This window comes from Mesoplodon densirostris, chromosome 20 (genome assembly GCF_025265405.1).
Source record: "Mesoplodon densirostris isolate mMesDen1 chromosome 20, mMesDen1 primary haplotype, whole genome shotgun sequence".
Taxonomy (NCBI): domain Eukaryota; kingdom Metazoa; phylum Chordata; class Mammalia; order Artiodactyla; family Ziphiidae; genus Mesoplodon; species Mesoplodon densirostris.
The window spans coordinates 27,485,956-27,498,279 of record NC_082680.1 but is presented as its reverse complement, the minus strand read 5'-3'; the positions used below and the strand labels follow the sequence as shown (position 1 = coordinate 27,498,279).

The 12,324-nt window shown below is 43.7% G+C and overlaps 1 protein-coding gene across 2 annotated transcripts in view; it reads right to left on the bottom strand.

The window, feature by feature from the left end:
* UNC5D (unc-5 netrin receptor D) overlaps nt 1–12,324 on the bottom strand; it is a 620,692-nt gene that overhangs the window by 75,006 nt on the left and 533,362 nt on the right. For both annotated transcript variants that reach the window (XM_060085992.1, XM_060085993.1), the window contains one exon: nt 2,104–2,289. In XM_060085992.1, coding sequence (XP_059941975.1) covers nt 2,104–2,289 — 186 coding nt within the window. The remainder of the gene's footprint in view (nt 1–2,103; nt 2,290–12,324) is intronic.

Below are 12,324 nucleotides of genomic sequence, written 5' to 3'. Positions count from 1 at the left end.
GTTCAGGAAGGGATGTCACTGAGACAACAGAGCATCATTGTACGGTGTAGCCTCACCATGAACATGGGGGAGAGTAGAATTTTAATAAAGGGTTTCTGCTTATATCACTAGTTTTGTGAATTCTTGGTCAAAGAAAATGGTGAAGTACGTTTGGAAAGGCTACATCCTCTCCTAGAAATTCACAGTGCACGTACAGCCTGAGAAGCGTCACGGTAACGAGATGTGTTTCAACTTATCCAAGTCAGCCTTCCCCAAATGTTCAGGTCAGGGAACTTCTCAACCTCTCACATGCTGCCTGGTGCTCTAGGGAACTCACTGGTGTCCTATACCAAGGTAAGAGGAAACAACTGGCTTCTAGAACGATACTGCATTTACTGAGTCCCTTCCATAAGCCAAGGGTGTATGACCCATGTTATTCCAGGTGGTTTCATCCTTACAAGAACCTTCTGAGATAGATGTTAGTATCCCCACTTTATAGCTGTAAGAATTGAGGCTGAGAGAGAATAATTGATTAACTAGGTCCTACAGCAATTCTGGATTCAAGTCTATCTGATTTCAAAGCCTCTGAAGTTGTGCACAAAGCTGCCTCTCACACTACTGTATAGTCTCTATTTTTCAAGTGTTAGGGTCAAAGACATTGATATCTTATGATTTGATGGAAATACAGTTCTAGTTTCTTACACACTTAAAAAGATCAGTTCTTGGGCTTCCATGGTGGCACAGTGGTTAAGAATCCACCTGCCAATGAAGGGGACATGGGTTCGAGCCCTGGTCCGGGAAGATCCCACATGCCATGGAGCAACTAATCCTGTGCGCCACAACTACTGAGCGTGCGCTCTAGAGCCCACGAGCCACAACTACTGAGCCTGCGTGCCACAACTACTGAAGCCCAGGTGCCTAGAGCCCGTGCTCCGCAATAAGAGAAGCCACTGCAATGAGAAGCCCGCGCACCGCAACGAGAGAAAGCCCACGCGCAGCAACAAAGACCCAATGCAGCCCAAAATAAAAATAAAATAAATAAATAAATAAATAAATAAATAAATAAATAAATAAATAAATAAAGATCAGTTCTTCATTGGATGTATTTCTAATTAAATCCTATATACTAAGCTCTATACCCACATTGAGGGTATGTGTTCTCATCTGAGGTCAACCAGACTCAGACCCGGACCTGAAGCCGAGGTGCCAGAAGTGAGTGGTAAGCAGTCACACATCCTGTCTCTCCCGGCCATCTCCCAATTTCTAGTCTGCTTGGGTTCCTGCTTCGCCATCCTGTCCCTACTCCATCACTGCCAAGCAGTGAGACTTCTTGTCATGTGCTGCAGGTGCTACTGACAAGCAGTAAACAGAGATAAAAGTGACAATATTGACCACGAGGGTCAAGGTAGAAAACTTCATCTACGGAAGTGAGACAATTTCATTTTGTAAAATAAAAGCCATCCGTCTCACCCCCATCTCCCAATCAAGAATAGAGTGGTTCGGATAAGAGAATTAAATGACTGTGTTTTAAAAATGAATATTGCTGTAGTTTGACATGATACATTTTCTTTCCCCACAACAAAAGACTGCCTTAACTTGGCAACAGCAGAGTCATTTAGGCTGGAAATTTCATTTTTTCCCTGGCTAACTGGCCCATCAGAGATCCTTGAAAATCCTTTTACTTATTTAAAATAGAAGCCACAAAAATAACTCCACCTAATAAGTGGTGTAATAAATATGCCTAGTATATAGTCGTTGGCCCTTAGCATTGAATAAGCAGTACTTTAGTTAACTAAATACACATCCCCAAAGCAGGCTGGTTAAAATAGAAAGTTGGGTGACCTGAGATAAAATAACTTGTTAGGCTCACTACATATCAAAGATTTAAATGAGATGCCTCATATAAAATGTCGGTAGGAGTAAACCGAGACCCATTGATCCTCACAGCAGCCAAGGACTCAGACTCCTCCATCGAACCTGGTGTCCTAAGGAGTGAAGACAATTTGGTAGCAGTTCCCAGTGCCAAGAGCTACCCTCACACAGGACCAAAGAGCGCCAGGGTCTTGCGTGAATGTAGTCTATGGTCCTGGGGACGCAGTGTTGGGGGGGCCCTATGCCGCTGACCTTGACGGACTGTTTTGAAGTTGAAGGTCTGGAAGCCACCTGTCAATGCAGAAGAGTCGATAACGTCCACGCCGTAGTCACTCTGGCTCCGTCTGTAAAGCGTGATGCCGACGACCAGGACTGTGACAGCCACGACCGCAGCGCCCAAGCCTGAGTACAAAGCGATGTCGCTGGCATTCTCAATGCCTGAAAGACACAAGAGAAATCCTAAATGGCCAACATGGGCACAGGGCCAAAGACCCACCCCGGACCCAGAATGAAATGCTATCGGAATTTTGGGAGATACTGATCAGACGAAATGACAAATGTAGCTAGCTGCGAGTTGGACTCTCTTTCACACAATAATCGTGTTTCTAGAAGACCTTGTATAAATCAAAGGGATGCTAGTCAAATAACGTAACTGCATTCATGTAGCTCACCACATAATGGAATCTGGAACAGAATCAATTTTGCAAATAATATCATATTTTTCAAGGAAAAACAGGCAACTGCTTAATTTGCTTGTTTTTGGACGTCCTATTGCCCTGCCAAGTATTTTTTTATATTTTTGTTGGAAGACACGAGACCCACGTACAATGACAAAATACAGGTGAATTGCTCTGCTTGTCTATGACCTGGGGCGCATGCATTCACAGAGAGCGGTCTAGGGTGAGAGGGTAACGCATGGTCTATGAGTCGAGAGAGGAGACCAGAGCTCACAAGTATGAACTTGAGCTTTGGCACGTCACTCAGTTCATCAGAATAGTGACAGACATCAGGGTATTTACAATCATGAGTGACTTTCTATTGTGAGATATGAAAAGAGTTTGGTCCCAGGTGCTCTTATGTCCACGGTAAACGTTTTCTGGCACCAATTAAATGCTCGACTCTGATACTTTTTTTGTGGAAGAGGACTGGTCTCTAATAAGAGGGCACATGCTGTTGCTCCCATACCTCTCCTACTCCATCCTATTGAATGCATGGGCAAAGCAAAAATAAAAGCGTTAGTTTGAATTTAGATTGTGGGTGTCTCCCCATACCCCAAGGTAAGCTGTAGCTGCTTCCCAACCCTTTTGCTAGTTGTACACTGGGTGTGGTTCATTCCGGAAGAGATTCATAACAGCTACTGCAACTCAGCATGGCATTTACCCAAGACCACATAATCTTAAAAACGTGTAAAAATGGAAGGTGGCAAGTACTAACTACATAATTGATTTCCCTACAGATTATGCAGTAGGTATACTTAATAGGTCCAAAAGTAATTACTATGTCACCCCTTTTGGGCTTAGCAGATAAAATAAACCCATCATATATTTACCTTGTAATTGCACGGCACTTACTCTGCATTCACTGCACCCTAATATGGTACTTACGTTACCAACTGAGTAATACTAACCATACCAAGTCCATTTATTTTCAACAAAGTTAGTGGACTATAAAATAAGGTGCCACCATTAAAGAGGGAACAAGGAAATCAAGCAGAACCGGTTCAGTAATAGGGCGGTCAACACATAAAAATAATTCGTGAGGAGAAGAACACAGCCATCCCAAAGAACAGTACCTGAAAGGTCAGAGGATTATCAGACACTTTTCATAACCACAACAGCCTGGGAGGTATGGAGAAACAGGGTGTGATTTAGGCTTTAGTTCAACGTCATGATGGACCAAATGGGAGAGGGAGAGGGATGGGGCTTTGGTGGTGGTCTTCCCTAGACACCCAGAACCATGGGGATGATGACTGATACCAACGCCAAATGTCTACCTATGTCATGTGGGGAGAAAGGACGGCAGCTGTCACCCCACTTACAGTCTCGCCCTCCCTCTACTCAATTCAGTTCCTTGGAGGGAATCGTTAGAGCAGAGAGAGGACACAACACAACAGGTGCAGCAAGCCAGGGTACCAGGAGCAGTGAGAGAACTTTGGATTGGAACCAATTAGCCTTCCCCCACCCCTCCCCCTCCAGGTCCTTGGGCGCTGCTGACTGATGACACCACCATCTTAAAAGGTGTATCCGGGGAGCAGACACCTGCTCGGCAACGGAGCACACAGAGCAAGAGGCAGACAGTGTCCTGAATGCAGCTGCTCTCTTGCTGAGTTGGCGAAGTAGACACAAAGGCATCTTTAGCTTCCCAGGTACTAAAATAGGACCAGGAGCCAGAGGATGACCAGGGTGAAATTACTTCTGCTGAAAATGGACATCACTGGACACGAAATCCTGAAACAAAACTAAGTAGCAGGAACAAGCTGTCTTTGTTCCCCTGGATTCCTATCTTGTTCTTTATGTGTCCACCCTCTTGCTACCTAAGGAACCAGAATTCTCTGCCCTCCAGATACAAGTCCTGTTTTAGGAAAGGACCCAAGTTATGCCTTCAGACGGAGGTATGGATGTTGGATATAGCTCATTGTGTTTCCTCTTCCAGGAATATGTGCAGAATGTATTTGACTTAAGAGAATGAAATACTGAATTACAGAATTTTAAAAAATGAATATGGGGACTTTGGGGATAGGGTAGGGAAAGAAGGGAGAGAGGTTTGTTCGGAGAGCACTGCTTCCTTATGAGGCTCACCCTGGCACTTGGTGGGACAGTCTGATCTAAAAGCAGAAGTCCATGGACTCCTACAGAAAGATAAGCAAAGGGGGATTTATTTTACAGGAACAATCTGTCCGGGGAATTCGAAGGTTCAGGATCTAATAATTTCATTCAGTCAACATACACTTGTGGAGGCTCAGCCATGCAGCGGAAATGATACAGGGGTGAATTAACATGTGGTCCATATTCTCAGTTGTTTCTTGTTTAAAACTGGTAAAAGACAAGGTGGTGATGGGATCCTGGTACCCAGGTGCAGCTACAGAGGTAGACACAAGTCCTCAAAGCCACGTGTGTGCGTCTCAAGAGATGTAACCAGTCATCCTCATAGCTCAAATTCTTCTAAAGTTGGGTCACCCTGCTTCTTTTTCCTCTTTTTTTTTCTCTTCTCTATTTATCTGCTTTTACTTCACCTCATTCTTTCTTCTTTTCTTTTCCCCCTGTGCCCCACCATTTTCTAATCTTATTTCTCCAGGACAGTAGAGTGGGTTTCCCTATAAGGGTTCCTGTGTGCTCCCAAACGTAATTGATTCCCTTTTCATGTGTGTGCAGGACAGGCCCCAGGAGAACCTGAGGTTTAGTTCCATGTTTTTCACCAGTTTCATAGGAGAAGGGGAAGGCTGGGTGTAGGTGTCTGTGAGCACATGGGCATTTGGAGGGGTGCCACTGCAGAATCACCCCCAAGAGTGAGTGCGTGCGCGTACGTGTGCACATGAGCACACACTCAGCTCTCGTCAGAACATCAGAAGCCACTGCTGCTCCTTCCCAGGGGAGCTGCTCCAGTCACATGCCCACAAGGTGCAGGCTCTTCCCAGGACTGGAGAGCTTTCTCTACGTCCAGCCCTGCACTCCTGCGCTCCACACTGCCTACACCCCAGATTCAACAGTCATTAACCTACCGGCTAGGTGGACCTCTGCTAGCGAAAAGCCCCATTCACCTTTCAGATTATAATGACGGGTCATTGCCCTATACCCCCCATACCACTAGGCATCTAGGCCCTACCCATCTCTATCTACCCATCTGTCAGGTGCCAGCGCAGGGCCTCATCCTCCAAGAAAGTGACTCTGTCCTGGCCAATCCAGCCAACCCTTCCAACCCATAGTTTTCTAAACTCTTCTATCACTTACGGTTCCTAGAACTCTTTTTGCATCTTCTGATGGTTAATGATCTGACTGCCAGCGCATTCTGTATAACTGCTTTAAGTTCTTCACAAGCAGTTCTATCTCTATCATTTCCCACAGAAATGTGTGTTGAATCATTGTGCGACTGTTTGTTGATCGTTTGCCTGGTCTCAGACTGCGGGAAGAGAAGTAGGAAAGAAATCCCGGTCTGAGGTTGATTGTAGAAGCCCTGCCCCAGAGGCCCTCTTTTTCCTTTACATCCACACACATACATGTCTATACCTACACGTACGTGTCTATACCTGTCTGCTCGCTCTCACACTCAGGTGGTGCTGGTTTGTTTCCTCCAAGTGATTTTGAACAAAAGCCTTGATACCCCCTGACTGATCAGGCTATTCTGCCTTTTGTGGGCATAGGGTACTTTTCTCTGAATTTCTGTTTACCTATCAACGTGTGATTGATGTCTTTCCTGTGTCTTCATCCCTATTTTCCTCTCTCCAAGAGTTGCGAAAGTTTTAGGCCCAGCTCAGAAGGAGCCAACATGTGGTAGAAAAACTTGTGTGTAATCTATAGGCTATAAAGAAAATAAAAAGAAAAAAACAAGGACTGGGAAATCTCATATTCCAAATTAGTCAGAAACTACAGAGGAATCTGTTCATTGCTGGAAGGAGTGTGAAGCATCTACAGAGAAAGGCTAGAAAGATTAATAGCTGGAAACTAGGGCCCTGGAAAGGAAATGTGTACGGGTTCATTTGGCCTGGAGAAAGGACTAGAAAGTGGCTTGTGCAGGGGCTCTTTCACGCATAAAGTGTGAAGAGGCCACAGTAGGTGCCCAGTGAACCTTCATTTACGATGAAGCTAGTAACGAGCTCTCCACCAGCTCTAACAAGGGCTGAAAAGGAGGACATGGCCTTTTGTTATAGCACTTGGGACTCTGCTTAGATATTAAAATGACCTTTTCTACAAGGAGGGCTGTTTAAAAAAAGCCACACTGTACTTCTGAGGGAGCTTATGAAATCTCCTTTCAGAGGCTCTCAAAACCGGTGTGACTTGACCGTAGTCTGCGGTTATTTCATTTTTGGGCAAAGTTGGCGAGAAAGGCTAAGTGACCTTTCAAAGCCCCTTCGAACTTCAGAGTTCAAGGACTGGGTATGAGCAAGTTCCTGTCTTCATGAATTATAATCACGCCTAGTCATGCACAGTAACTTATGTCCCCAAAGGAATAAAGCAAAGGGCTATTTACTTAGATTGCCTTCCACTCTCCACAGGACTCTCACTGGAAAGACATACTAATGCCACTTACTTATGGAAATTTAGCTCAGTTCCCGTGTTATGAGGTTAACTACATATCAGATTAGAATCTATTTTACAGGATTAGATAGGTACATCAAATGAACAAAGGAGCACAACAAAGTGCCTTTCAAAACATATAGTTAGGGAGTTTGGGACTGACATGTACACACTGCTATATTTAAAATGGATAACCAACAATGACCTACTGTATAGTCCAGGGAACTCTGCTCAATATTCTGTAACAACCTAAATGGGAAAAGAATTTGAAAAAGAATAGATCCATGTATATGTATAAGTGAATCACTTTGCTGTACACCTGAAACTATCACAACATTGTTAATCAACTATATTCCAATGTAAAATAAAAAGTTTAAAAAAATATGCTAGGGCTTCCCTGGTGGTGCAGTGGTTGAGAGTCCGCCTGCCGATGCAGGGGACACGGGTTCGTGCCCCGGTCTGGGAAGATCCCATGTGCCGCGGAGCGGCTGGGCCCGTGAGCCATGGCCGCTGAGCCTGTGCTCCGCAGCGGGAGAGGCCACAACAGTGACAGGCCCGCCCGCGTATGGCAAAAAAAAAATAAAATAAAATAAAAAAATGCTATTCTGTTTTATCTCATTAGGTATTATAAAATGACCACTGCTCCCGTTTCAGGGAAAAAAAAAAACTCAGCAACTTGAATTGGAATATATGTGAGGCAGTGAATTACTAAGGAATTAACACAATAAATATTTACAAAGAGAGGGCTGAGAGAGGCAAAATAAATAGGAGGCTAAAGAACCAGCTGCTGTGCTGGGCTCCCAGGAAACAGCTATCTCTGGACCAGTCCCTCCTCATCCCAGCACAGGCAGTGCTATGTAGATACAGAGTGATGTACCCAAGTATTTAATTGCACGCGGAAATATAACAGAAGTTATTGTTTGAGTTGTTTATACTTGCTGTCATTGAGAAGCAACATTTTTTTCTTTAACACATCAGAAAATAGCTTTTAGATGGTCAGCTACGGTCAACCATGGTAAGCAATTCTGATTATATCTGCATTGCTTGGACTCTCAAAATCCCGTCACCAATCAGCATCTCGCTTTTCCAACGTGCCATCCTCCAAAACCTCGTTATTACTGTCATTAATAACAACAGCAGCACATTCTTAAATAGCACTTACTATGTGCAAGGCACTGTTCTACTACTTTACACTTATTAACTCATTTTAATCCAACAACCTTGTAAAAATGTGCCCATTTAAATGTGTAAACTGAGGCCAGAAAATCACTTGCCTTGCCCAAAGCCTCAAGATTGGTAAGTAGCAGAGTTGGGATTCAATCCAAGGCAGTTGGCTCCAGAATCAATTCTCTGGCTCATTCTCTATCCAGCTGTTAACCTCTGTCCTGGTCACACTGCCTGATACTGAAACCGTGTACCAGCCCCTGTGTCCCTGTCTTCTGAAGTAAAAGTTTGACTCCAAAGTTAATGATTGGGAAATGTTAAGATGTAGAAATAAAGAATAGCTGTTGGGCTGGGGAACTGGTAACAATTTAGACGATAATTCTGCCACATAGCAGAACTTGCCTGAAAGATACAGATAAAGGCCTGACACACATTCCTAAATGGCTTTTATAGGAAGTAGACCGCCACCAGGTGAAGACTGCTGCCCACAAGAACACAGACCCTAGACCAGTTGGAACCAGAAGGTTGACGATGCTCACTCCCAATTACCTCACCACCCGCCAATCAGAAGAACGTCCACAAGCTGATCCCTCCCTGCTCCTTGAACCATTACTATAAAACTCCTCACTGCCCCCTCAGAGCGGGACACACAGGCTTGAGGGCATTAGCCCGTTGTGGTCCCCTTTGCCTGGCAAAGCAAAAAAGCTCGCTCTTTCTATTTCATCCCAAACTCTGTCTCTGAGATTTCATCTGGCACCAGTGTACAGAGGCCGAATTTCGGCAACAATACCTCTTGCTGGCAAGGGTAACCCAGTAAAGGAGCACTAAGCTTGTGCTTGCTTCTCTGAGGGCTACAGGTGTGATCACATTCTCATCCTCACAACCAAATCTATTTGAGGTAGGTATTAAGTTTCCTCTTTCATGATGATGACTTAGGTGCAGATAAGATAGAGACTTGCTCGAGGCTTTGTCATGAGAAAATGGCAAAGGCAGCATTTGGACACCCATCTGTCTTCACTCCCAAATAGCTTAACCATTAGAGGGTGGCTCCCTGCACTTAGGTCAACTTGCCCCGCTGGAGAAACTCACCAACTAGACTGGTGGGTATCATCCAAAATTCGATGCTTTGCAAACTCACCGGGGCCTTCCTTCCAGCTGAGTAATTATTGTATTCATGTCCTATGACCAAATAACACTTTACATCAAAACAGTTACTCTGGGGCTTCCCTGGTGGCGCAGTGGTTAAGAGTCCGCCTGCCGATGCAGGGGACGCAGGTTCGTGCCCCGGTCTGGGAAGATCCCACATGCCGCGGAGCGGCTGGGCCCGTGAGCCATGGCCGCTGAGCCTGCGCGTCCGGAGCCTGTGCTCCGCAACGGGAGAGGCCACAGCAGTGAGAGGCCCGCGTACCGCATAAAAAAAAAAAAAAAGTTACTCTGAACTTTGTTTCCTTTCTTCAACACCCCTGCTTCTCACTGGCCCCTTTTCTAGTTGAAAAAACAGAGGCCCTCCTATGTGAGTTCCCTCCTCCATAACTCCGAATTCCTCTGCTTCTTCCTGCGTTTTTCCTTTCCTTTTCCCTGTTCCCTGAACAGCTGCTCCTCCTCTGTGTCAGGCCAGCTCCGATCCACCCTCTCCTGCGTCCGCGGGGGCCTGGCTTCATTCATTATTCCCTTTTGGCCTTGCATCTTTCAACTCTGCCTCCACACCTGAGCCTTGCCTTCTGCCTGCAAACACAGCCTGGTCTCCCTAATCACCTCCCCCCCAAATCCTTCTCCCGACTCTCTAATAAACCTTGCAAAGATGCCGTATCTTTTCACATCCACGAAATCCTTAGCTCTTTGTTGAAAAGAACTTAGAGCATTTGTTTTTAACATTAAACCTTTCATGATCCATGTTCCGTAATTTCCCTAACCAGTTAACCTCTGTCCTGCTGAAACAAAAGAATAAATAGAATACATGCATATGATGAGAAAATGTTTTAGGAACTATAAAAAGTTACACTACACCAAGAGAAAATCTATCCTCCAACTAAGCCAGACAGAGAAAGACATATAATACCATATGATGTCGCTTATATGTGGAATCTAAAAAAAGAAAAAAAAAAAAGGATACAAATGAACTTATATACCAAAGAGAAGTAAACCCACAGACATAGAAAACAAATTTATGGTTACCAAACGGGGAGGTGGAGGAGGGATAAATTAGCAGTTTGGGATTAACACATACACACGACCACATATAAAACAGATAACCAACAAGGACCTACTGTAGCACAGGGAACTCTACTCAATATTTTGTAATAACCTATAAGGGAAAGGAATATGAATAAAACCCGATATATATGTATATATAACTGAATCACTTTGCTAGCCACCTGAAATTAACACAACATTGTAAATGAACTATACTCGAATAAAAAAATAAAATTGAAAAAAATAAAAGTAACCACTCTTGATAATATCTTTGAGATCTTTCAGGAAAAAAAAAAGTAAAAATTTTTTTAACCATTTTTACTCTAAAAATTCTATTATCCTTATATTTCTATATTTCCTTTCCTGTATGTTGCTCTTTTTCCCCACCATGTACAGTATCTTGTAGATCTTTCCTCTATCAGAACCTACAGACCTGCTTCACTTCTTTTTACAGGTGCCTAAGCCCATTGCCAGGCTGTATAATGATGTAACTCGTTCACTATTTCTGTCTTATTCGGTTGTTCTCTTACCCTTTTAAAGTCTGGCTCTTGCGCAAACCACTGTTCCCTCTTGAAGACTGGTCTCAACCACTCCATTAATAGTCATGTTCTTTTTCTTATTCTTTTCCACTGCTCTGCAGTAGAAACACAAGAATAGCCAACCCTCCCTCTAGGGGAAAGAAAAAGTCCCTTCAATTTGATTCTCCTAACTTCTCTTTTCTTATTGTTTAGGAACTACCCTTCCTTCTCAAACTTCTATAAAAGATCTTTAAAGCTCAGTTCTTGGCCCCTTTTGCTCATCTAATTGGATCATCACTCACACGCAGACAGCACTAACTATTCCTCTGATGACAAACAGTCTCAAACCAAGAACTCCTGCCTCATCGCGTATGTGAAGACCTCATCCAACATTTCCTCCTGCTTGATGGATAAAACCATCATGCAACTATGTGTTGCGCTAACATCTCAAATTTGTCATCTGATTCATAAATTCACCATTCTTATCTCTTCAAATACTTTCTTTTCTTGAATTCCCTTTCTCTAGTATGACATCACCAGAGACCAGGCTTGAGACTGAGAGTCATCTTTCCTCTTCTTTCCAGCGACCCCTTCCCCAGACCCCTGACACGCCTTACTGATTGGATCCCCAGTGCCTCTCACATCTCCGTTTCAACAGGAGGCACCCACATTGCAGTCTCATCTTACCTGGTACCGAGGCCCCAGTCTTTGTTCACTCTGAACCACTGTACCCATGGATTACTCTCTCCAAACAAGGTTCGGGCACTGCTACTCCACTACCTTTCAATAACTCTCTAGTAGGTGTTGAGTTCACTCCAACAGGGACTTTCCTTACAGCTCAAGACACTTGCTGATCTGCCCCATTCTATTTTTCAACTGCTTTTGCCCATTTCTCATCCATAGGGACCCTACTCTTTGGCTAAATCTGACTACAGGCATAACTCAAAGATATTATGGGTTCAGTTCCAGACCACTACAATAAAGCAAATATCATAATAAAGTGAGTCACACAAATTGTTTGGTTTTCCAGTTAAAAGTTATGTTTACACTATACTGTAGTCTGTTAAGCATGCAACAGTATTATGTCTAAACAAAACAATGGATATACCTTAACTAGAAAATACTTTATTGCTAAAACATGGTAGCCATCATCTGACAACACAAGGTGGCCACAAACCTTCAATTTGTAAAAAGAAAAAAAAAGCAGTATCTGCGAAGCTCAAGAAAGCAAAACACAATAAAATGAGGTGTGCCCATATCCATTTTGTTCAAGTAGAACTTGTACTTCAGTAGACTTCTTTTTGTTCAGACTTTTTGCTTTTACTGAAAGGCTCTCTCCTCTAATATTTGTTTTAATTCTAACCATT